General features: G+C 40.8%; 2 protein-coding genes across 6 annotated transcripts in view; both read left to right on the top strand.

Moving 5' to 3' along the window:
- washc2c (WASH complex subunit 2C) overlaps positions 1-13,552 on the top strand; it is a 40,114-nt gene extending 26,562 nt beyond the window's left edge. For 3 of the 5 annotated variants that reach the window (XM_080449256.1, XM_080449257.1, XM_080449255.1), the window contains exons 22-34: positions 195-336; positions 967-1,099; positions 1,725-1,904; positions 2,298-2,443; positions 3,395-3,508; positions 4,554-4,637; positions 5,235-5,375; positions 5,676-5,735; positions 7,072-7,299; positions 9,059-9,290; positions 9,813-10,297; positions 11,019-11,256; positions 12,873-13,552. In XM_080449256.1, coding sequence (XP_080305382.1) covers positions 195-336; positions 967-1,099; positions 1,725-1,904; positions 2,298-2,443; positions 3,395-3,508; positions 4,554-4,637; positions 5,235-5,375; positions 5,676-5,735; positions 7,072-7,299; positions 9,059-9,290; positions 9,813-10,297; positions 11,019-11,256; positions 12,873-13,009 — 2,320 coding nt within the window. In that variant the 3' untranslated portion in view covers positions 13,010-13,552. The remainder of the gene's footprint in view (positions 1-194; positions 337-966; positions 1,100-1,724; positions 1,905-2,297; positions 2,444-3,394; positions 3,509-4,553; positions 4,638-5,234; positions 5,376-5,675; positions 5,736-7,071; positions 7,300-9,058; positions 9,291-9,812; positions 10,298-11,018; positions 11,257-12,872) is intronic. The other 2 variants (XM_080449259.1, XM_080449258.1) reach the window with 2 other exon arrangements.
- The window catches only part of LOC308100275 (histone H1-like), a gene marked incomplete at both ends in the record, with an annotated part of 201,694 nt that overhangs the window by 114,625 nt on the left and 59,624 nt on the right, over positions 1-27,445 (top strand). The window lies entirely within an intron of this gene.

Raw genomic sequence — 27,445 nt, 5'->3', positions numbered from 1 at the left:
CCTTAGCCGCTCAACACAGACTGTGGGCTAACACCATTTCAAAATGCTTCCACCATACAGTCTGTGCAACGGAAGCGCTGAATAAAATGTCTGGCTTGAGAGGCTAGAGTTCTATTGAAGCCAGTGGTTGCATTAGGAATGGATTTATATTAATGTCGGTGTATTAACGTGTCTCCATTCTGTCCTTGCTACAGTCAGAAGAAACACCAAAGAGTGGCTCTGTTGTTTGAAGATGAGGGTGGTGATGATGATGATGATGATGATGATGAAAGTAAAGGATCTTTGTTCGGTTCCAAACCTGCTGACAGCATCAGTGCTGCCGCTCCAGCCCATAAGGTGAGTGGGAGGAGTTCAAAGACCGTGTATCATTTAACCGTAGTATCCAGATCTGTGCTTGGGCCGCCCTAGTGTAGTGGTTAGAGCACACACTAGCGTTTCGTGCGGATGGTCGTGGGTTCGAACTCTGCCTGGGGTTCCTAACGACAAAATCAAACGGGTTCAGATCTGGGCCAAGTCTCCTGAGGAGGCGCATCTGAAGCCTGTCCTGGACGGGAGTCTCCAAACGGAGTATGATCTAAATCTGTGCTTCTCAAAGTCCTCGAGGGGGTTCCACTTTCCAGGGGGTCCAGGGGTCCCCAGCGAAATGTGTTAATAATGCATTAAAATCTGTTTAAACACTTAAACACTACTGTTTGCACAGTTTATCTGCTATTTTCAAAAAAGATCTACAAAGAAATGTGACAAATTTGGAACAACACAAATCATGTATGGGCGTCCCTGGCATAAAATATTCTCAGATGGGGGTTCTGCCGCCAAATACATATACATATCAAATTGGGGGTCCTTGACATGACGCTGATCTAGAAACTATACATTTGTGTAAAATAAATGGTTATTTTAGAGTTACATAATTTACAGTTTTTTTCCCCCTGTTGAGCAAAGACCTCTACTTCCTCTTTTCTCCAGAGTTCTGCTGCGGCCCCCCCAACGCCGGCCCCTCCCTCTCTGTTTGACTCTGAACCTCCAGAGGAAGTGTCTCCTGTCCCCAGAACTGCCCTACAGAGCCCTGAGGCGCAATTCCCTTCAACACCACCAGGGGGTAGGGCTGAACAGTTAAATGCATATTAAACATGTTTTCGGGGTCATTTTAATGTCTACTCTGACTTTTGTCAGTCCCCAGACAGTTTTTAAGTTGCTTGATTCAGTATTTCGATATTTGATATTAATTTTATCTGACAAGCCCCCTTCCTATACAAACCCATTGTAACTTCAAACTCCATTTTAACCATGTTAGTGTCATCGAAAACACCCGTCCTTGTTTCTGGTGACTGATATTGTCCTTCTAATGCGTGAGGGGGCCGTGTTTTTTCAATTACTTTTTTAACGTATTCATGTATTAGGAGGGCACTATGAGTCACCAGAACCAAGAGCGGGTGTTTTTAATTAATCTCTTATGGTTAAAATAGAGTTTGAAGTTACAATGGGTTTGTATAGGAAAGGGCTGTGTCAGATAAAATGAATATTAAATATCTAAATACTGAATCAAGCAACTTAAAAAGTGTCTGGGGTGCTCACAAAAGCCAGAGTAGATTGGGACATAGTCAAAATCACTTGCCATTGAAAAAAATTATAATTAATAATAATAATATTATTAATATAATAATATTCACAAAACGAGTCTGAAAAATCTCAATTTGATGTTTTTTTCTGTCCCAATGGTTCAGGCCTGCCAGGGGTCAGTGAAAGCAGAAAGAAGCCCCCGGGAGCGGTCAGCTTGTTTGGGGGTATCGACGTCCTGGCCTCCAAGCAGCCCAAGAAGAGCCTGTCGTCAGACGAGGCCGACGCCGGCGCTAGCGTCCTGTCCGGGGGGGACGGCCCCCCACCGCCAGCCAGTGATGGAAGAAGTACTCACATTTATTTTTGTAAAAGTATCAACACCGCAATGTAGAAATACTCTGTTGCAAGTAAAAGTGGTATTCAACATTTTAGTACAAAAATCACCAAAAGTAAAAGTACTCATTATGCAGAAGGTCCCATTTTACAAGTTTTCAAATGTTTAAAATCATTTTATACATTTGAAAACTATTAATGGAAAAGTATTTATAGGGCTGAAGTGGCTAATGTATGTTTTGTAATAATAATTTAATGAAACAACAAGTATTTTCAAATACCGGTAATTGTAGTGGAGTAAAAGTACAATATTTGCCTCTGAGATGTAAAAAATACCTCAAATTTGTACTTAAGTGAAGTACTTGAGTAAATGTACTTACTTAGTTACTTTCCACCTCCGCCGCCAGCTCCACCGTCATCCCCCACCACGAAGGAAGAGAAGAAAGCCAACAAAATGAACGCCGTCAGTCTGTTTGACCAGGAGGAAGAACAGGACGAGGACTCCGAAGGGAGCGCAGCCACCAAGCCGGCTGCTAAGAAGAACACACTCAAGGTTTGTATATATAACAACCATAACCCCCCCCCCCCCCACAAAAAAAAAAAACTTGTTTTGAATGATAAATAAAGTACAACATTATTATTTATCCATTTGAAAACATTTAGCACGTGAGCAAAAAACTTAGTAAAGTAGACACAAATCACTTTCTGATAGATAAATAAAACACGTTTATTTTATTTAACCACAGTCCTATTCAAAATTGTTTAAAAAATCGTTGATGTACAAGCTTGCAACACAATGAGTTTGTGAGCTTCTTTTTTTGTTATGTGCCCCTTTAACACAAGATATTAAACATCGTGTTTTATCCCCATGCCAGCGTAATTACTGTAAAAAGACGATCTTTGAAACGCTGTGGAAGCCACGTTGTGTACAGAAAAAATAAAAAGAACTTGAAAATAGAACACATATCTGCGTCCTTGGCAGGCAATGTGTTAATGACATGCCCAAAATAAGGACACCAGGTTGAAAGTGGTTCAAAACCGGGCCACATCGGGTGCGTAAAATGCTGATAGGGATGTCATCAAATAAGTAAAATAATGGTGGATAATCTATGGATCTGGCTCCGGTAGAAAAGTGTGTGTCTTTAACACCCATGCAGACTGCACTGTGTTCCATTATGAACGTGTGTTTTTTGCACTCGTGTGGCACAGTGGTAAAATAGCTGCCCACCACCACAGAGTATGTGGGTTTGAATCCACCGCGGTGGATCTGGCTTTGTCGAGCGTCTGTGCTACGAACACAATTGGCCCTTTTCAGGCTTTCAGGCCTTTTGGGGGATTCGTTTCGAGCTTGTGGATCTGCTACTTTTGATGCTTTTGCGTGACGCTGTAGTATGATGAAGTAGGGCGTTAATTTACGAAAAAACACAAAATGATAGAATATGGAGATAAGAGGTTTCTGCCCGACAGCAACAAACTAAAGGTGCGTGTTTGCCCCCCCATGCAGGCTGCAGCAAAGACCAGTGGGGTCTTCCAGGATGAGGAGCTGCTGTTCAGCCGGACACAGCAGAAGGACAACGACCCAGACGTTGACCTCTTCACCACCTCAGGGAAAGCTGTGGTCAGTCTGGACTCTTTCTTTTTTTCCCCAGTGTTTCGCCCAGGTGGACATGGTTTTGAGATTAGGTTTAGGTGAGGTTTCTGTGAGGTTAGGGTTAGGCATAGTTAAAGGTTAGGGTTTAGGCGCCACCTGGGCAACACACTAAGGAAAGAATGACACTCCATAGAAAGAGTGAGTCCCGTGGTCAGTCTGTCCGGGCGCATTGGACGTGTTGGTCTGCCTTTACATGTGCAACACAAAGTGTGTGTGTGTGTGTGTGTGTGTGTGCCAAATGTCCCCACAAATATAGTTGAATTTGAGAAAATAACAATATTGTGAGTACAATCTTCCTGGTTCCCACTAGAAAAATGTTTCTTTAATGGTTAACACATCCACCGCCAGAGGTTAATCTCATAATAATGTACTCACCTGCCAAGGTGTTTTTGTTGTTTTTTTGTTTTTTTCATGTCGCCATAGATCTTGTTAAAATCCTTAAGATTGAGCCGTGAACGGTCTGTTTACATCCGCGAGATCTCCCTGTATCTCCCAGTGAAGACCGCATGTCAAACGGACTTCCATGACTGTAGTTAGAGCGGATTACGTTAAACAGTGAAATGCGAGGAGAAAAAACTACAGGAAGAGAATTGAGTTTCAGTTTCGTCTGTAGAATGGGAGCGGGCGTGATCGTCGAAACCGGATCCCAAATAATTCTATTTCCTGTCATCAAACCGGAAACGGAAGTGGATCAAAAAAATTCCGAAAGTGCACCCGGACCGCGCATGCGCGAAAAGACCGCAGCCCGTAGGACTACGGGCTCGGCGCTTAACCGTTGGATTTAACGGCCCGTAGAACTACGGGCCCGGCGGTAAAGGTGTTAAAAACAATTTGTGTTAGGCTTACAATTAGGAACAGGGGTTGGGGTTAGGATGAAGCATTTAGAGGTCATGTTTAGGGGATGGAGTTATTTATACTTAGTGTAACTCAGCCTTTAGTGTTAGTGTTAAACTGGCATAAACAAAAGGTAAAAAAGTATAGTATAGTAAATGTTCGCGTGCCTTTGTTTCAGAGTACAAAGGCAGCAGCACCCAGTCTGTTTGCTGATGATGATGACGATGACCTCTTCACCTCCATCAAGCCTAAAGCTCCACCGGTACACATGACTTTACATCACTGCTTGTCGATGTGGGGGGGGGGTCCCCAGGCGGTCCCCAGCTAAACGACTGATAGTTATAAATAGTTGTGAATAAAGAAACACATATTAGATACTCCTGTTTCTGCTGCTTGACTACATGAGGTTGACATTCTGAGCATTTTGTTGTAGACAGTCGTGGATGATGACAGTGCACTGTGTTGTTGATGATTGATTGATTGATTGAATGAATACTTTATTAGCAGGATTATTCCATATCTTAAAGGCATCTCTCTTTACTTACCTTCAGACACCCTGTTCTTGCGTTAGAGTATTTGTATACATACATACATGCACAAATGCATGTATGTATTTTATGTGTTTATACTGGATGTATATATACTATTTTATGGGTATGTACTTTGGCCTTTTGGGGGTAATTGGGGGCAGGTGGTGGCTAGTCCTGAGCGAGCTTTATTCTGTGTTCGTATGGTATTTATTTGTGTTTTATTGTTTTGTGTTTTTTTCTGTACATTTGTGTTGAGGACCCCCTTGAAAAGCAGATGAGTCTTCTCAAGGGGTTTATCCGTCTAATAAGCCTCCTATTTCCGTACGCAGAAAGTAGCAGAGAAGCCCAGCAAACCTAAAGATGAAGCACCTCTGAAACCTGCCACCCCTGCACCAGAACCTCAGAAACCTGCAAGCGCTGAATCAGAACCTCTTACAGCTACCAGTCCTGCATCCGTGCCAGAGAATGAGGTGTGACTGCTGCTTGCAAATATAAAAAAATATACCTCCTTATTATCGATGCATTTGCACATATTAACCCATATTATTTGCACACGTACAGTATATACAATATACATGTATGGTTATGTCATTTTGATCAAGAGAAAGCCATTCATTTTATTTACTTTTCATATGCTTCAAAAAAGAATGTTGCCATACAATGTAGTTATAGTCATGATTCATTGCTAAATGTGAATGTGTTTTATAAAAGTTATAGGAAACCCTTGGGGTTGGATTCTGAACCTGTTATGTTATTATTTAACTGCACAGAAACCTGCAGCAAGCCCTGTAAAATCTAAAGAGCCCTCATCAAGGATTGGAAAACTCCAAGTAACTGTTTTTTTTTGTTGACTTCTAATTATTTGTGGCATTCTTTGCTTTTTATTCCATCTGAAAAGACTTTGATATTTCTTACTACGTTTCCTCTGCATGTTTACCTTGTAGCTCTCTGGTAGCTCTCTCTGTTGAAGCAAAGATTCTGTGGACTTGTCAATGATTCAAGGTCTACAGGACAGCACGGCTGGCATGCTCATTAACATAATGCTCTGTTTGTTCATATGATTTTTGCCAGACTCAAAGCAATTGTTCCTCCTTTTTTTCCAGTTTTCCAAAATTGCTCATACTTGGCTCTTGCAGTTTACAACGTTCTTCTAAATCTACATCCTCGACTTCCTACTTTCCTCTGAATTTGATCTGCTGCTTGAGACCACAACGCAAAACTGCACGAATAGAGCAGCTTTCCTTCTGTAGTAAAAATGGCCTAGTTTTTATCTATGCATTTAGTATGTACATAGCTTGATATGTGGGCTAGTCTTCTACTTAGTCTTTCGGGTAATTCCCATCAGCGGTCGCCACAGCGGATCATCCGTTTCCATCTGCTTCATGTTCTCTGTGTCTTCCTCAGTCACTCCAGCCACCTGCATGTCCTCTCTTTCACCTGCATCCATAAACCCCCTCTTTGGCCTTCCTCTTCTCCTCTTGCCTGGCAGCTCCATCTTCAGCATCCTTCTCCCAATGTACCCCTCATCCCTCCTCTGCACATGTCCAAACCATCTCAACCTCACCTCTCTTGTTTTATCCCCAAACCTTTTAACCTGGGCTGACCCTCTAATGTAGTCATTTCTAGTAAGATCTTGTCACTCCTAATGAGAATCGTGACAATCCTCAGTTCTGCCACCTCCAGCTCCGCCTCCTATCTTTTTATCAGTGCCACCGTTTCCAAGCCGTACAGCATATGGCTGGTCTCACTACTATACATCTTCCCTCTCACTCTTGCTGGTACCCTTCTGTCCCAAATCACTCCTGACACTTTCCTCCATCCGCTCCACCCTGCCTGCACTCTCCTCTTCACCTCTCTTCCACTCTCCCCATTACTTTGGATAGTTGACCCCAGGTATTTAAAACTCCTTCACCTTCACCACCTCCACCGTCCTCTCTCTCGTTCACGCACACATATCCTGTCTTACTCCGTGCATGCTTCCACTTTTCCAGACTGTCTCGTATTTGTATATTGTATGGATAATGCACCATAGTTGTACAGCGGCCATTTTACTGGGGTGTTCTGTTGGGGTGGGAACAACCCCCCTCAAGTATTCCCAACCCCCCCCAAGTATGATATCAGAACAAAATGGCCCCCGTCTTAACGTCTGTTCCTTTTCCCATCCAGGCCAACCTTGTGATCAACCCCGCTGCTCTACTGCCGGGCGCCATGCCTCGCATCCCAGGGGCTGTCGCCGTGCTTCCGGGCCTGGGCACGGGTTCTTCCTCCGGGGTGTCCAGCTCCAGTTTGACCCCCAGCCCCACGACCCCTGTAAGGACCCAGACAGACGGGGCGGACGGAGGAGTCGGCTTCGAGAGCCCAGTCCAGGTCGCTACGCTGCAGAACGCCAACAAGGTGGGTCGGAGCTAGACTGCGGGCAAGCATGAACATAGCCTTAGATCAGTGGTTCCCAAACTGGGGGTCGGGACCACCCACGGGGGTCCCTAAATTATTTTAGGGGGGGTCCTTAGATGATTAGCTTAATGTGCAACATTGTTTTCTCACTCAACAGTAAACAAACCAACATACAGTGTAAGTATAAAACAGGGTATCTGCAAATACCATATCTTGGCCAAATTGTCAAATATTACGTAAGAAAGAGGCAAACATTGTGAAAATAGACGATCTACAAGTTCACAACACCTCGCAGTGCCCACTGTGTGTGAGGGTGCAGGCCAAAGTGGGATTGATGTCATTGAAAGCAAGCTCATGAATTATATTGCATATGAACATCCCTTCTATTACTGTGGTGCATGTGTTGAAAATATACAGTTGTTTCAATTCACAAATGCCATGACAAAAACTGATTAACATTGCACTTTCTTAGCATTGCCCGGGTTTCACAAATGGCAGAAATAGACAATCTAAAAGCTGTGAGCTTGTAGATCGTCTATTTTAGATATGTGACACTGTCAGTGGTTAATTGATTTGTATAAGCTACAGTACCTAGTAACAGGTCAATTTTAAAATGTGTTGGCTCTTTGAGCAACAGTATGTTGGTGTTTACTCCTCCGCTACTTTTTCTATGATCAGGGTTCCTACACATTTTCCATTTCAAAATGCTATACTTTTTCCAGACTCAAACTTCAAGCAATTGCAGTAGATTCTTCTGACCCTATTTGACATCCTTGTACAAACATCTAGATGCTTATTAACCACAAGGAAGTGGTTTCACCAGAGGAGGAGAGAGAAAAGAGAAGCCTGATTTATACATAGTACTATGACAGTGTTACTCGCTGAAAATAGCCAATCTACAAGCTCACAACGTGTCGCACCATAGCACATTGTGAGCTTGCAGATCTGAGAAACGGATTTGCTGTGTTTGTGTGTGTGTGTGTGTGGTATTAATAAAATAAAAAAATTGGTGACATCACTGCCTGATAGAAGGCAGACGGTTTAACCACAGAGGAAGATAGAAGGGTTTGGTTCAGTAATACTCTGGCTCACTACAAACGTACAGGTTTTTAATTTAGGCATTTAGCAGACGCTCTTTATCCAGAGCAGTAAGCAAGGTTAACACATACATTAAATGCGTAGAGGCAGTATAGTGTCTCAGTAATCTAGGATCATAGGTAAATCAAGAACCTAGTAGCATCAGTCTAAACGGCATAATATCAAAACATTAGTTATCTGTACATTGAAATTATAGGATGCCAGCTCAACAAATGAACCTGGCATCTGTCTAAATAACAAGAACCTAGCATCAGTCTAAACAATATACTAATAATAATGTGTAAATTGAAACTAGGATACCAGGTAAACAATGAGCCTAGAATCTGTCTAAATAGCATGCTATCAAATTACATGCATATTGTATAAAGTTGTGTTGCAGATTCAATGTTTTTATTAATTTCATAGATCTAATAGACGATCTACATGCTCACAACGCGTTGCATTGCGACGCGTTGTGAGCTTGTAGATCGTCTATTTTCAAATAGCCATAATTAACTCATTTTGCTGGGAAACCCCTGGTACCCCCCAAGGACCCCTGGGGGTCCCCGGACCCCACTTTTAGAAGCAATGCCCTAGGGGCCCCAGACCCCCTGTTGAAGACCTCTGCTGTACATCATTGCTCTCTCTCTCTCTCTCTCTCTCTCTCTCTCTCTCCTGGCAGAGTCGTGCCAAAGGCTCCGTGCGACGGAGGCCCCAGTCCAGATCAGCGAGACAGCAGGCCGTGCAGACGTCTGGGGAGGACAGACAGGGGGACACCCTGGGCGAGGACAGACGTGTCCCAAGCAGCCCCACTCTGTCCCCCGTCGCCTCCTCTCCTCCGGTCCAGACCGGCCACGATGACCCTGCTGTCCATCCAACTCTACCTGACTCTGTCCTGTCATCTCAACCTCCAGGTGGGCCTGATGTCTCAGTTAATACATAATCGTCACTGTCGGGGCAGAAACCTCCTATCTCCGTATTCTAACTTTTTTGTGTTTTTCCACAAGCTCGAAGCACGTTTTGAGCTTGTAGATCTGCTACTTTTAATGCTTTTGAATTTGGATCCTCAAAAGTAACAGTTTTGGACAGAATGAGGTTTCTAACCGAGACAATAATAATCCCCTGGTTGCAATTATTTGAGTTAATTTGCAGTTTATTTTTTCATAATCTAATCATAATAGCTATCTACAGTATACGCTAGATCGGCTACTTTTGCAAGTATAACATTACTAAGTATATGCCTTGTTTGGACCATAGTACTTATTTATGTTGATTATTGGTTACCGGTCATCCATCAGTAGTTTCTTTGTATATTCTAGTTGTTTGTCATATCTGCCCTGTGCAATGTGTTTACAAAGCTAAAAGTTTTAACACAAACATAAGTATTTGTATGACAAATGGTCAACTAAAATGCCATGACTGTGACAACCCAACAGTACCTCCAGGCAGACCCTCTGTCCTCACGTTGCCAGTGACCACAAACCCTGGACAGAAACACTCTTCTGCGGGGAGCGACGACCACAAGGCCCCGGCGACGCCTCCGCCCGACCCAGACGACCTGTTCGCCTCCGACGGTCACGGCGGCGGTCTGTTTGGCTCCAAGTCTGCCGCTAAACACGACACGCCCCCTTCCCAAACCGCAGCGAAAACACCTGCGGCGCAGCAGGATCATCAGGCCGGCGACCGCCCGTCGCGTTCGAAGAAAGAGACAAGTGCACTTCCGTCCCTTTTCGATGACCACAACAAGGATGACCTCTTCCAGAAGGTCAAGCCGAGGTCGACGGCGAAGAAGGCCAAGGCCTCGTCGTCTTTCCTGGAGGAAGACAACGATGACGACATCTTCGGGACGAACAAAAGCTCTACCCCGACGCCCGCCGTCAACAAAGAGGCCAAGAGTCTGACCAAATCAGACATCTTCCAGGTAGGTTTATCATTTCAAGGACACCCAGTTTCCTATGCATTAGGTCACGGACCCCCATAACTCTGAGATTGTACAAATGGAACCAAATGGACCCGTTTTGGTTCCATTTGTACACTCTCAGAGTTACCAAACATTTAGCTGGGGACCCCCTCAAAGACCCGTGGGGGTCCCCGGACCTCACTTTGAGAACCACTGAGGTAGGGGGTACAACATTTAATGGGACTAATCGATTCAATAGGGGCAGCCATAGCTGAGTGGCTAGTGAGCCCGCCTGGGGACTGGGGAGCCAAAGGCCCTGGTTGTCCCAGGTACAATTCCAGGCCAGCAATGTGTCGATGTGTGTCCCTGAGCAAGACTCTTAACCCCTAATTGTTCCCCGAGCGCCGCACAATGGCTGCTCACTGCTCCTAGTTGTTATAGGATGGGTAAAATGCAGATGACAAAACAAAACAAATTCTAAATAGCAGATTTGAAAGTTTGAAAAACAAAAAAAATAGTTTTCTGTGTGACAAGGCGGACAGATATCACACTGAGAGCATACAGGCAGAAAGTGGGTGAAAGCATGTTATGATTTGTGTGCAACATGTTTAAAATGTTATATGTTATATCACCTCCAAACAGACCAGACTGACACCCCCTTGTGATATTTACTGCCCCCCTAGGGGGCATTACACTGTTCTTGTTAAAAGTGTTTTGGATTGTTATGTGTTTTGTCCCCCAGGATGAAGCCACCTCGGTGCCTAAAGCTCCCAAGAAGCAGACAGCTCAGTCCCTGGATGCCAGCCTGTTTGATAAGAAGCACACAGTGGATGCCAGCCTGTTTGATAAGAAGCACACAGTGGATGCCAGCCTGTTTGACGACAACGTTGACATCTTCGCTGACCTGACGTCCACCACGAAACCAAAAGACAAGTCCAAGAAGAAGATGGAGACCAAGTCAATATTCAACGACGACATGGGTAAGTAATACAGCATTGTAAAATGGTTTGTGCATATTTGACCTTGTTTATTGTTAAAGGTCAATTTCAAACATTGACAAGCAAAAGGTCGTACTCAGAATGACGAGATCAACAAGGTTTTTATTTTTTAGATTAGAATACAAACGTTTCGGCTATCCAGCCTTCTTCAGTCAAAGGACGATTTCACCCATTCTCAAGCTATTTTCATATACAGGTTATTACATATGGTACCATTTCTGTCTACTCAACTCTGTGTCTCAGAGGAGGGCTGTGGTCAGAAACCTGCCTACCAGTGACATCATCTGTTTGGTGTTTTTTGGCCATTTCATTTCTATTTCAATATGCTAACTTACCAGGACCAGAAAGGCTGTAGTTTCTATTAGCTTGGAATCCCTGTCATTGATGTCTGTCATTGGTAGGCAGGATTCTGAACTGTCCACAGCCCCCGTAATGATACACAGAGAGTAGACGGTAATTGTGCCATCTTATATGAAGATAACGTTGAAATGGGTGCTCCTTTAACCACTTAAACCCCAACATCCATATTCAAGCTTTCTCTGAAAATAGCAGATTGTCAAGCTCACAACACGACGCGTTGTGAGCTTGTCGATCTGCTATTTTCAGCGAAAGCTTTCCCCACAATAACAGAGAAGGCACTAGTATAGAGACCTGACGGACTCCGCTCAAACATATGGGGTTTAAAGGTAGGGTAAGTGATATTTTTTGGTAATTTTTGTTTGTTTTTGTTAACACATTGATTGCCAAGATCGCATCGATGCGTTCTTTCAAATCCATCGCTTGAATGCCAGCAATTCAAAAGAACGCATTGATGCGTTCTTTTGAATTTTCATTGTTTAATCTGTGATCGCACTGCTCTGTTTATTTCTCATCAGCACTTTCGTTTTCCACTTACGTCACACTCACCCGGAGCCGGATGTAAAAAAAATCTATTTTCTTTGGTCCGGGTGACTAACAGTCATCGTCGTAGTGTATCACATCTTTTTCAGGCCGATCAGCGGATCAGGGATTGTCGAAAACATAACATCCGGTGAATGACAGGATATGACGTGGGCCTGTTTGGGAGGGGGCGAGCGAGGTGATCAATGTGTGGATTTGCTGCTCTCTACTGGTGGAACTGTCGTATGTGCTTAACACCACAATCAGAGAATTTATTTGAATGAAAAATTACAAAATAAAAAATTTAAAAAACACGCAAATTGCTGGCACAGGGGTGAGTACATTATGAATAAACTCTGGCAGTCAATGTGTTAAAAGGTTAAAGTACTATATTCTGATAGTAATAATTGCTACAGAGCGTTTGTTCGGTCACAGGGGTCTCTCCAGCTCTTTAGTAGACAGAATATAATTTCATTTTCAGGTAGGTGACAACATTTAAGCCAATCTGGAGAGAGCACTGAAAATGCATTTTCTGTTTAATAAAGAGCTGGAGAGACATGGGAGACTCCTTTTACTGAGCAAACACTCTCAGAATATAGAGCTATTCAACACTTATTTTAACCAAAGTAAATCACTTACCCTACCTTAGTGGTTAACATGTGATGGACTTTAATTCTGTGTTTTTAACAGAATATTATTTGTTCATTTTGTCTCTAAAGATGATATCTTCTCAGTAAAACCGGCGACAAAGGCTCCCAGTAAGTCCAAGAAAACCCCGACATCGCAGGACACGAGTGCAGCCGAGGATCCGGGCAACATATTTGACGATCCGCTGAACGCGCTCGGTGGGAACTGAGCTGTTTTCCATCGGCCAGATTTGTACAATTATTGTGCATTAAAATGCTTTTTGTCATTTCAAAGACAGAAGGATTGAAGGACCAAGGATAACACTGTTGATATAATATTTATATGAAATACTGTGGCTTATTCTTGCAAGGAAATTAAAAGGAGCAAATAAATGAAAGTGATTTCGATCAGCTTCCAAAAATCATCTCAAGAATAACAGATCAGAATATAGAACAGTTATTAAGGACTGTGTCTTTATTTAATATACATGATAGCACTTTATAAGCATTCTATATGCTTACCCTCGAGGCCTGCAGACATTATAACAGTAAATGATTTATTTCACATGCTCTTTGTTAGTCCTTTTGGCTTTGCCATTCTGAGATTCCATGTCTTTGGTTTCTGTGCCATATCATGTTATGATTGATCAATGTGTTTAATTACAGAGTTAGGCATTTTGACAATGTTTTTATTAATATGAAATTCATCCATTTCTTAACTTGGCTGTGACGAAAAGGAAATTTGTTTTTAAGTAAAAAAGAAACATATTTTATCCTACCTGACACGTGTGGTTATTTAAAATTAATTTGTTTTAAAGTGAGTGTTAAACCATGTATGGTAAGCAGTTTACACATCAGTTTAAAAATGTCCGTTTAGATCATATTTAGTCGTACCAATTCACCCCAAATAATGTGCAGCATGGAGGAGGCCACCGTAAGTGATATGGAATAAGATCTCAAGGATAAATTCAGGCCTTCCAGTATACATCAAATACATTATTCATTGTCCATTTACAGTTGTGGAGAGTAACTACAGTACATTTACTCAAATACTTACTTGATACTCCACTACTTCCCAGAGGCAGATAGTACACATTTACTCCACTACAGTTATTTGACAGCTTAAGTTACGTTGTAGATTTAGATTAATACTAAACATACATTAAAGGGATATTCTTTGGTTCAAACTAAAGGTTTATGCTTAAAAACTCAAAGCTCCAATAGTAATGTTAAGTAACAGGAGTCTCCCCGTCTCTCCAGCTCTTTAGTAAACACAAAATACATTTTTAGGTGGGTTATAAATGTTGTCCAATCAGCAGAGTTCAAGTTTTATTTGAAAACAATTGCATAACAGCATGAATTATGTTTCTTACAGATTCAAGACCGCTATAAGATAACATTTGAAAATAACTAATAATCAAACATCAGAACACATCAAACAATAAAAAGTGAACCCACAAAGGTAATTTGTTCCAGTTCCAAGTATGTCTGCTCATTTGTTTGAGTTCTCTCTCTTCCTGATTGGATGAAACCGGTATCCTGACCTGAAAATGTATTTTGTGTTTACTAAAGTGGAGAGATGGGGAGAGCCCTGGCTGTTACTGAACACACACTATATCAGGGTGTTTCAACTGGTGGTCTGTCTGTGGAACACTGATGGTCCATGAAGGTATTGCATGGGAGAAACTAACCACAACTGTTGGTATTTGTGTGATATGAGCAGAATTCTAGTGGGATGTGCAGCCAGGACCTCCTTAGGGAGACGCTTGGGAGGTACAGCCATACTAGATGCCCGAACCACCTAAGCTGTCTCCTTTTCAAGTGAAGGCTTTACTCCGAGTTCCTCACAGTTGACTGAACTTCTCACCCTATCTCTAAGGGAGAGGCCGGCCACCCGTCTGAGAACACTCATTTCGGCCGCTTGTATCCACGATCTTGTTCTTTCGGTCATGACCAACATTTTATGACCATAGGTGAGAGTGGGAAACGAAGATTGCTCGGTAGATCGAGAGCTTTGCCTTCTGGCTCCGCTCTCTTTTCGTCACAACTGCTACTCTGATTCTCCGGCTGACTTTAAAGTTTCACACAATTTAGTCATGCTCACCTGCCAGTGAGTGCTCCTCCGTCCTACTCCTACGCCTCCGTCCTACTCCTCTCGCCTGTAGTGACAAATATCACCCTCCCCCGCCTGGCTTCCCTCCCCTGAACACGGGCCAATTGTGTTCATATAGATGCTCGGCCAAACAAATGCGCCACGTGGATCCAAATAAAATAGAAAATAATTGGAAGATAATATTATCTTACAATTGTATCGTAAGATTTTTTCGTAAATGAATGCCGTACTTGATCATACTACAGTGTCACACAAAAAGTAGCAGATCCACAAGCTCAAAACGCAGCGCTTTCCAAGCATGTAGATCTGCTGCTTTTGCTGCTTTTGAATTTGAATCCTAAAAAGTCACAGTTTTGGACATAATGAGGTTTCCATCCGACAGAGAAGATATCTTCATTTGTTCTATTTAACCGGATCTCTGATTCTTTCCCTTTGCTCTCACTCTACCTCAGTCCTCTCTCTCTCTTCTCACAGAATACTACAACACAATGAAGCACACACACAAAAATAATAATTTCACCCTCTGCTCTACACCTGTAAACATTCTGATTGTGATGCTCCCATTATGCATAGTGATGTTACCTTACTACTAGTAGTAATACATTCATCTTGATATAGCTAAAGGTGTGTGTGTGTGTGTGTGTGTGTGTGTGTGTGTGTGTGTGTGTGTGTGTGTGTGTGTGTGTGTGTGTGTGTGTGTGTGTGTGTGTGTGTGTGTGTGTGTGTGTGTGTGGTGTATTCATAAAGAACCCCTGTGACATCACTGCCTGGTAGAAGGCAGATGGTTTAACCACAGAGGAAGATAGAAGGGTTTGGTTCAGTAATATTCTGACTCACTACAAACGTACATGTTCTCAATTTAGGCATTTAGCAGACGCTCTTAATCCAGAGTGATTTACAGAAAGCAAGGTGAACACATAGATCAAATGCAGAGTGTACTGCCTCATAGGTCATAGGTACACCAAGAACCTAGCATCAGTCTAGACAGTATAATATCAGAATGTATAGGATGCCAGGTCTTTCTAATAACATGCTATCTAAATTACATTATAACCTTTGCATAACACTGCATGGTCATCAAGGCTAGGTCAAGTGCTACGGGCTAAGGTGGAGTCTGAAGAGGTGAGTCTTCAGATTATGGTGGAAAATTGGCAGTGAGACTGCAGTTCTGACTGCAATGGGGGGTTTGTTCCACAGTTTGGGAGCCAGAAGGGAGAAGAGACTGGGACATGTGGAGCGTTGTCCTGGATGTTTTAGGGAAGGTTCTGACAGCTTCCCTGTGTTAGTTGATCTGAGTGATGCACACACACACACACGCACACGCGCACACACACACACACACACACACACACACACACACACACACACACACACACACACACACACACACACACACACACACACACACACACACAGTATTAAGAGAAAAAGATAATTTGAAAATAAGGGTTAGGAATAGGTTAAGTTAAGACACAAGCAACCCCTATTTTACAATGGGGAATGTGCAATGGAGAAGAATTACAGGGGAGCAGGGTATAATAGAATGCATGGTGAAGTAGACTAGTTCGTTACAGATCGACGAGATAGTTACAGATTAATGCCACTTGTGTCATTCATTCATCCATTTCCTTTTCTAGTTTGTTTAGTTTTTCCATGTCTGTGTTCAGGTGCAGGCAATAAATCTCTTCCTAAGCCTTGGGCCCTCGGGCTGTGGGACACCTCCAGTGCTTGCTGAGACCCATCCCATCCTTGGCAGATTTTTACAAAAAGCCTCCTTACTTTCTCTTTCCTGGCTTGGTACGGGAGTCAGGACTCAGAGACCCAGAGACTCAGAGACCAACAAGGCTAAGCTGCAGAGGGAGCGTGACCACCTTCGGGTCTAATCTCTGTGGGGAGCAGTGCTCCTGCCCTCCAGAGTCTCTACGACCAGGCCAGTGAAGAAAGCAGTGAAGATCGCGTGAGACTCAACTCACAAACTCAACACCTGCTTCTTTTTTTTAAATATATACTTTATTGAAAATTATTCAGGGTTTACAATTTATGCAAAATTAAATTAAATTACATATATACACATATCAATACAAAACTATATATATATATATATATATATATATATATATATATATATATATATAAAGGCATTTCAATACAATTTTTTTTTCTTTTTTTTTCTTTTCTATTTTACAATGTTAATAGGTCAGTTTCTTTTTTCGTGCGTCCAGAGTTCTTTGTCTTTTAAGTTCAGTTTGGATTTGAGATGGCCTCTCCTGAGATGGCCTCCTGGTGAATTACCATGGCACACCTGGTTTTCCACAATTTATTTATAACTGTGCAAATAACAGTCCAGTAAAAATCCTGTTCTACGGCAGACACTTTTTCCTCGAAAACCCCATACATGGCAGAAATGTAATTAATAATTTTAAAACCAATTTGTGGCATTTTCCCCCACACAAAGCTAGATCTCGGACAGTCAGGGATGTCAAACATACGGCCCGCGGGCCGGATCAGGCCCGCTAACTAGTTTAATCCGGCCCGCGAGATGATTTTGCAAAGCATTTTTTTTTTTTTTATAGTGCCAAAAATGTTTTAATTGTTTTTTGGCCAAGTCTACACCTGCAACCACACGTAACTTCCACTTTCCTCTTCTTCTTCCTCGTCTTTGTATTGGTATTGTTTGTGTTGGAGCGCCTCAGTGCGGCTGCAGAGTTTATGTGCAACCTCTTCCAGAGAGAGATAGAGACACTAGAAACTCTGCTGGAGACATAAAAACAAACTGTGTAGACTTGCCCCTTTGAAATAAAATGTATTTTGGCACAAAAAAAAAAAAAAAAGTTCTTAACGGTTATCGATTAATTAATCGGTAAGGCCTAACGGTAAACGGTTAACAAAATGTCTCCATTTGGCCATCCCTATTTGTGAAGTTTACATTTTCAGAATGTGCTTGTACTAACTAAGACTAAGTAAAGTAAACAAAGAAAACTATCTGAAGTTGTTGTTATTGTTATTATGCCATGATTTTACCGGTCCGGTACCGGTCCGGTACCGGTCCGGCCCTCTGGCCCTCTGGCCCTCCTCCATGTGGCCCCTGAGCTAAAATGAGTTTGCCAGCAGGTGCTCTATAGTCTCATCTGCACCACAATTTAGTATATATGCTCGTACTGCTAGTCTCCTCACAGAGACCAGCCACATGACGTCTCTCTTTTTCTCGGAGATATTTTTTACTTCTAATATTTTTTATACTTTTGACTTTCATCAAGGTATTTGTAGGGGAAAATGCCACCATATAAATCATTACATATCATACCATATATACATTTACTTGTCATTACAGTCCAGTCAATATTTAAGTGTGCAGAGTTTGACAACAGATCACCATACATTACTTTAAAATAAGGCCCTGAGCTCCTTGCCCGGCCCTTCTTTTTGATCCAGCTCAGTGCCTCCCCTATCCATATAGCCCTTCGTTTAAAACCAGATGCTATATGTTTACAAAAGGAAATTTTTAGTTTAAGTCCCAAATCCACAGCCCCAATGCCTCCATATGTTTTACTCTTATATAATAGGTTTCTTTTTGTAACTTCTCTAGTGGTTCCCCATATGAAATTAACAATTGTTTTATAATTTTTTTTCAGTGTCTGGTCCTTAGGAGAAAAAATAGTTGCCAAAAATAGCAGTTTTGCCAAAACATATGTTTTTATAATTATTATCTTTGTTCCATAACAACATGACTTATTTTCCCATTTTTATAATTCATCCTTTATTTCTTTATCTTTACAATCCCAGTTCTTTTCATAACTGGAATTATTGCAAAACTGTACCCCCAGAACTGTCATAGAGTCTGTGTCCTTTATATTTAAATGTGGCTTTGTCTCACTCCTCCCAAACCAGACACCTTCTGTTTTGTCATGGTTTAATTTGGAACCTGAAACCTCTTCATAAAGTGCTAAGTGCTCATTTATAATATCCAACTCTTTATTATTTTTAATTATGATGGTGATGTCGTCGGCATAGGCCAGGACAACAACCCGCTCACCGCCACTAGTTTTTACACCTGTAAGCCCATTATCATTTTTGATCTTATGTAATAAAGGGTTTATAGCTAGAATGTAAAGTGCAGCGGACAAGGGGCACCCTTGTTTCACCCCCCTCTTAATTTCAAAGCTCTCTGTTAAAACACCATTTACATTTACTTGAACTGTGGACTGGGCATATACAACAATTTTATCAGGTTAATAAAATCCTGGTTAAAACCATATACCTTCAACACCTCCCACAAGTACTCTCTGGATATAAAATCGAAAGCCTTTTTTTGGTCTAAACTTATGATAAAAAAACTCCTCCTTTATACACCCACTTGTTATATCCCTTAATATACCAACATTATCCCACATCAACCTTCCCTTAATAGCACATGTCTGTTCTTTTTCAATAAGTTCTTCTAAATCTTTATTTAATCGATTAACTATTATTTTTGCTAGTATTTTATAATCTACGTTCATTAATGTAATATGTCTCCAATTATCTAAGTTATAAGATGACCCTTTTTTATATATAAGTGATATGATGCCATGATAAAAGGAAGAGTGCATTTTGCCCTCCTTGATTCCATCATTGTACACTGAGGTTAGCAGATCAACTAAATCGTTTGTGCAGGAGAGATAAAACTCATTAGGCAGGCCATCAGGACCTGGGTATTTGCCCTTAATCAATTGGACCACTGCGTCACTGCTTCAAGGTCCTGCCTCGGGTAAGAGATATGCTGCCCCCCCCCCCCCCCCCCCCCACGCACGCACGCACACACGCACGCACGCACGCACACACACACACACACACACACACACACACACACACACAAGCATACACAAACACATTATGCACATTCCAGTTTCATTCCAGGTGGCTCCCATGGGGGACCCGGAGCCCAGATTGAGAAACAGGGCTCTGGGTGGTAGTGGAGTAGAAGGCTCTCAGGACCTTCCCTGACATCTTCTGAGTTGGTGCAGGTGTTGTCTGCCTTCTTTGCCACAGTCTGTTGTGCATCCTCCAAGCCATCCTCACTGATGTGCCACTGAGTGGCTATAGAGAACGTCTGGTAATCTGAAGGTCAAACAACTACAGGAGACTATGTTTGTATTATTAAAAAGCAATTATTTTACAATTCAAAAATGAAATTTTAGCCTGTACAACTATAGATTAAAACATGTGGATGCATGGAGATAAAACATGATAAAATACAAAATAAAAATTAATTGTTAAAAATAATAATTAGGAGTATATTAAATAATAAATAAAGGAGTATATTAAATAATAAATACATTCCATTTGATAATATAAGTCAAATGGAAAATAACGCTAACTGTAATAACTCAATACAAAAGAGAACATTTAAATGACTGAACACAAAATATCAGGAGTGACAAATAATGTTTGTATTATTAAAAAGCTATTATTTTACAATTCAAAAATGAAATTCTAGCCTGTACAACTATAGATTAAAACATGTGGATGCATGGAGATAAAACATGATAAAATACAAAATAAAAATAAATTGTTAAAAATAATAATTAGGAGTATAGGTTTACTTTTGTGTATAGTGTTGTATTTTCCATTTCAGGTTGATTAGATGTGTGAATGTTAAGAGTTTAACTGTTTGAATGTGGGTGAGAAAACTGTGAGCTTGCAGAGAAACCACAGCCTGAGGTGGAAAAGGTACTCTAATGAGTACATGTACTCTAATGAGTACATGTACTCTAATGAGTACATGTACTCAATTACTTTACAGAAAAACCACAGCCTGAGGTGGAAACGGTACTCTAATGAGTAAAATGACTTGTACTGCCCACTTTTATTGCCCTCAACCCTAGTGTCAGAGATAATGTTGAAGAGGAGATTTGATTTGTATCAGAAACGTAGACATAGAATCCAGGTTGTTGAGTGAAGATCCAGTGAAACACAGAGATATAATATAGTTTCTGAATCATCTATAGATGGATCAAATACTGTTCTTCATTCTGTTGCTGAGCTCAGGTAGGAATGAATGACACGTCATCTTCTTCATCATTATCATCATCATCATTTATTTATTTATTTAAAAGCTCGAAAACACATTGAGGGTGAGGCATCATTTTCGATGGTGCCGACTCTGAGGTACAATACAGGTATTTCAGACAGAAAACCCTGGGGCGGCAGTGGCTCAGGGGTAGAGTGGCCGAATGGAAGCCGTGAGGTTTCCAGTTCAATCCCGGGCCAGAAGTGTTAGTGTCGAAGTGTCCTTGAGCAAGACACTGAACCCCTAATTGCAATTGAGCAAGTTGGTGCCTTGCATGGTTTCCTCCGCCATCGGTGTATGAATGTTTGTGTGAATGGGTGAATGTAATGCACAATCTATGAAAAGCGCTATATAAATGCACCATTTATATAAATGCACCATTTAAAAAACCCCCACAATAGAATGCTGTATCAAATGAAAACAGTTGAAATATAGCATTAATTAAAATTACATGGAAATGAAATACATTTAAAACAACGTATTGGACAACCAAACACATGGAGCATAGTAGCAAAAAGCAAATCCAGCTTATTCTGTAAATAATTATGAACCTACAAGTTGAGCGATGTTTGGCAGCGGGTACAGTACAGACTGTACTGTACAGTGGATAGCAACATTCCAGCTAAGCATGGCTGACAGATAGCAGGGGAACCTTCCTAAAATGGCTTCATAATTGTGTTTAACCACATGAACGCTAGGGTCCCTATAGTGGAGCAAACATTTGGCAAAAATATCAGCTCTACAAAATCACAACATATGCAATGCGACTGATATGTGTATAGGGTTTCATTTGTTTTCGCTCAGTGGTTTAGGGGTTAAATAGATCTCTGGCTTTATTTTACGTTGTGAACCCTTAAGTTTCAGGTCATTCAGGGCCGAACAAACTGTTTCCAGTTAAAACTAAACGTGCGAGGCAGAATTTAGGGGGTGACCATCAATTATTTTCTTACAGATTATTCTATCAATTACCTTTTCGATTAATCGATTAATCAGTAAATGAGGTTTTATATATATTTATTTATTATTATTTAGCGATTAGCCTAGCGTTATTTTATACGTCGTCATAACAGTCAGCACAACAGTCTTGAGCAAAATATAATGAAAATTCACTATTTCATTCACATATTTTTTGTTATAAATTATTAATAGATTATTTGATTAAATAATCAATTGTTGATTATTTTCGATGATTGATTAAATAAATTAGTTTGATTTACTGTTGCACCCTTAGTAGTTGGAACAAACTTCCAGAGGATCTGATGTTCTTTATTCAATCTTCATTTTATTAAAAGATGTTGCACTTGTTTGTTTTTAATGCATAATGATAATTTTAAGGTGTGTTATTGTATTATTCTGATTGTATCTCAAAGCGAGTGCAGTGGCATCCCAGGCTGTTGTGACACCAGTCCAGGGGTGCCGTGCAATAATCTGATAGTATTTGGAATTTAGTAATATCACTATTAATTACTGTCAATATTTTATATCAGTTCATGTCAAGCATAAAGTTATTATTAATCCGTTCTAAATGAAACTTATAATCTCTCAAGTTTTCCTTTTGACATATCTCAGAGTAAAAAATGTAGACGTTTATGTTCTGGTGCCTTGGACGTATGCTTTCAACTGTGTGTGCATGAATGAATATCGTGGTCAGCACCATGATTTTATAATATTAATAGCAATATTAATAATCATTATAATGATGCAAATAGTTATGATAGAGCCTTTACTGTTATGCTAAATGTCGAAGTAGTAGAATATGCCATAAATATAAGGTGCTAGACTTAAAAGTAATTCAAATAAAAGGGGGCGCACACCAGTATTGGTGAGGTGCTGCTGACCTTGGTAAGTAAATATGAAAATAAAGAAAGAGGCGCACACTTGTAGCCACGATGCAGGATTTATTTGGAAACCAACGTTTCGACCACGTAAGGAGACCTTACGTGGTTGAAACGTTGGTTTCTCCTGTGTCGTGGTTACGAGTGTGCGGCCTCTTTCTTTATTTTCAGACTGAAAAGTAATTAAATGCTGTGGATAAAATAATTAGGGCTGGGACTTTAACTGATTAATTTTGATTAATTAATTACATAAAATTAACACGATTAAAAAAATTAACACATTTTAATCGTGCTTAGTTTTTTCTCACTGGACGAGTTTCAGGCGTACCGATCATACCGGTGCACCAAGACCGGTGGTCGTCTGTTTATTATTTTGGCCAAGGATATTAAGGGAGGATATTAATAGAGAGGTCTATCTTATTTTTACTTTTTTAAATCAATATGGACTAACTAAACTGTTGGTAGTGTTATGGCCTTTGAAGCAACAGAGAGTTTTGTTTTTGTTAGTCTGGTTTGTTCATACAGAATATTGGACAATAAGGTCAATCAAGACATCTTTATTTTTATTTCTCCTAGTGGTCAGGGTTTCCACTGTTCTGGAATGTACTTGAAAGTATTGTGTTTTACTTGTGCTTGAGTTTACAGAAGGTCCTTGAATTTATAAAGGCTACCTGAATATCTGAATATATTCCTAAAATTGCTGCACTTGATGGTAAAACTTACACTGATCTGTTGGTCTGTTTAGTACCTTTATTTAAAAAATTATGTTGCTTAAACTTATGTATTCACTCATTGATTCACTCTTATACCAAAATCTGTTTTAATTGAAAATAAATTGCTTCTCAGGTCAAATATTGATATGCGATTAAACATGCGATTAATTTTGATTAATTCATTACAAAGCCTCTAATTAATTAGATTTTTTTTTAATCGAGTCCGAGCCCTAAAGTCAAGATAATATGTATAGGGCACACATGGACAACATACGGCCCGGGGGCCGGACCCGGCCCTTTGACCATCTCAATCCGGCCCTCGAAGTCCTAGAAAAACAAATGACCCCCCAAAACATCTACAGTACATTCTAAAAGGCAGCATTATGTTAATGGTTTTGAGATTTAATTTAACTCGACTCCAATTAATAGTAATTCATATTTACCATTTGAGTACATATACCTGCACTAGGCACCCATATGTAATCAAATGTTTTATGTTTATAATTTAACAGTGAAACTGCCTTGAGTCCATTATAACATAATAATGCAATGTGTTTTATCAGTGACCCACATAGGGTGCATATCAGATAAGATAAGATACTGAATACATGTAGAGGCTACATGCCTTGATGACATGCCAGACAAACAGAAAGACGCACACAAACGCACACACACACACACACACACACACACACACACACACACACACACACACACACACACACACACACGCACACGCACACGCACACGCACGCGCACTAGCGCACTAGCGCACTCTCACACACACACACACACACACACACACACACACACACACACACACACACACACACACACACACACACACACACACACACACACACACACACACACACACACACACACACACACACACACACACACACACCATTGGATTACAGAAAGTTGGCTCATAGCAAATATACAAACTCATAGCGCGGATGCCCTATGAGTTTGTAGTTGTGCTATCTTGTTTGTTGTCAGGTGTGTTCGACAGCCATATAAAGGTAGGGTACGGTATCTATTTTTGTTCAAATAAGTGTTAAATAGCTCTACTCTGATAGTAATCATTGCCATATAATGTTTGTTCAGTAACAGGAGTCTTCAGGTCTCTCCAGCTCTTTGGTAAACACATTTTCAAGTCAGGATACCAATTTGATCCAATGAAGAGAGAGACCTCACACAGGATACAGGATAAACAAGTTAAATTGGGAATTGATGATACAAAGAAATGAGCAGACAAATTCGGAACAGTATCACTGTAAAATGTAAGCAGATAAATGGGTACTCTCTCCTGATTGGCTGGAAATTTGCAACCCACCTGAATTTTTTCCTTCTGTTTATTAAAGAGCTGGAGAGACAGGGAGGCCCCTGTGGCTGAACAAACACTATACTATAGCAATGATTACTATATACATATACATATATATATATATATATATATATATATATATATATATATATATATATATATATATATATATATATATAGTGCTTAAAGCTTTTAACAAAAAAAACTTTTGTTTTCACCAAAACAATATCACTTACACAACCTTTAAGCTTGATGGAAAATGTGCATAAATTAGTGGTTAAAGTCACTGAGTGGCTAAAGTAAAGAAATATATAATATTGTATAAACAGAGCAGTTCCTGCAACATGTAAACCATATTCTATGTTATGGTGAAGCTCATTTTATCGTGTGATTTTTTTTCTCCTCAGCTCTGGAGGCTAAACAAACACACAACACAGCAGGTAAACAAACATAAAAGAACAAATAATTATAGACTAAAAGATTTTATTGAAAGTCATTTTTTACTACATAATCTCTCGTCTCTGTACAGAGACTGATGATGTCAGGTTGCTGGGAGGAACCAGTAAGTGTACTGGTAGACTAGAGGTGAAACACCAGGGAGACTGGAGACCAGTGGATGGAGAGTCTATCTGGAACATGAAGTCAGCATCTGTAGTGTGTAGACAATTGGACTGTGGCTCTGCTGTTTCAACAATGAGTCTTGGTTCTACAGTTCAACCTGTATGGTTTATTACATCATCCTGTGTTGGATCTGAGTCTTCATTGAGGGAATGTGGAACAAAGAAGTCTTCTATTTACAATGTCAGACTGGAGGTGATCTGTTCAGGTAACAAGCTATGACTTAAACAATTACATGTATCTATCTACCTATCTATCTATCTATCTATCTATCTATCTATCTATCTATCTATCTATCTATCTATCTATCTATCTATCTATCTATCTATCTATCTATCTATCTATCTATCTATCTATCTATCTGTCAGACAGAAGGGTACAACGGGAGTCGGGTAATCTGCTAACGGTCATGTCTATCTGTCCGTTCGTCCGTCCGTCTAAATACTTATATCTGTTAACCTCTCTATCTACGTGTGTGTGCGTGCGTATGTGTGTGAGTGTGTGTGTGTGTGAGTGTGAGTGTGTGTGTGTGTGTGTGTGTGTGTGTGTGTGTGTGTGTGTGTGTGTGTGTGTGTGTGTGTGTCATGTCTATCTGTCCGTTCGTCCGTCCGTCTAAATACTTATATCTGTTAACCTCTCTATCTACGTGTGTGTGCGTGCGTATGTGTGTGAGTGTGTGTGTGTGTGAGTGTGAGTGTGTGTGTGTGTGTGTGTGTGTGTGTGTGTGTGTGTGTGTGTGTGTGTGTGTGTGTGTGTGTGTGCGTGCGTGCGTGCGTGCGTGCGTGCGTGCGTGCGTGCGTGCGTGCGTGCGTGCGTGCGTGTGTACGCGCGCGCGCAAACACGCATGTGTGTGTGTGCACAAACAAGTGTGTGCGTGCAATTGCAGGTGTGAATGAGTGAGGTCTTATAGTGGAGTATGGAGGGACTACTGGAAGTTTTTATGCTCTTGAGTGATGATGATAACTAGCATTGGTTTATGTTTATTATCTGTTTAGTTTTATATGCTTTGTTCATAAATGAACTGCTTACTTTCTGTTTTGCTTTTAGAGTTTCATATTAATCCATAATGCTTCAGGTTTCCTTTGTATCTGCACCCCCTCTGTCTGTCTGTCTGTCTGTCTGTCTGTCTGTCTGTCTGTCTGTCTGTCTGTCTGTCTGTCTGTCTGTCTGTCTGTCTGTCTGTCTGTCTGTCTGTCTGTCTCTCTCTCTCTCTCTCTCTCTCTCTCTCTCTCTCTCTCTCTCTCTCTCTTCAGAGTCTGTAAGGTTGGTGAATGGGACTAGTTCGTGTTCAGGCAGAGTGGAGGTGAAGTCTAATCAGTCGTGGGTCTCAGTGTGTGAAGGTGACTTTGACCAGCAGGATGCAGAGGTGGTCTGTAGGCAGCTTGGATGTGGGCCTCCCTCAGTCCTCCAGGGGGCGCTCTATGGAGAAGTGAAAGGTCCAATGTGGACCAAAGAGTTCCAGTGTGAAGGCAGTGAGTCTGTTCTCCTGGACTGTCTAACCTCAAACTCAACTAGTAACACCTGTTCACCTGACAAGACTGTTGGACTCACCTGCTCAGGTAATAATAGTTATAATAATACACTTTAGTTCTACATGACTATTCCAAACAAGGTTACATAGTGCTTTACAAAACAAAATAATATTACAGGAACATAACATATATGGGATTAATTATCAAAACTATTAAAACAAATGGAAGACACACAAAAAGGTATAGGAGCAAAGATAAAATATATGAATTAAAAAGCCTTACTATAAGAGTTCACTTTCAGAATTGATTTTAGCTAGCCTGAGATAAAAAGGTAAAAGATAAACTATACTTTTTGTTTGGATTCTTATTTTATAAAGAAAGTAATACTTTTGTAATGCTTCTGCAGATGATGTCATGTTGGTGAGAGGACCCAGTCACTGTACTGGTATACTTTATATGAAACACCAGGGAGAGTGGAGACCAGTGGATGCTTATGACTGGAGCCTGAATTCATCATCTGTAGTGTGTAGACAGCT

This window comes from Gymnoscopelus braueri, assembly GCF_963280865.1.
Source record: "Gymnoscopelus braueri genome assembly, chromosome: 14".
Classification (NCBI taxonomy): domain Eukaryota; kingdom Metazoa; phylum Chordata; class Actinopteri; order Myctophiformes; family Myctophidae; genus Gymnoscopelus; species Gymnoscopelus braueri.
This window is presented reverse-complemented; position numbering and strand designations above follow the sequence as displayed.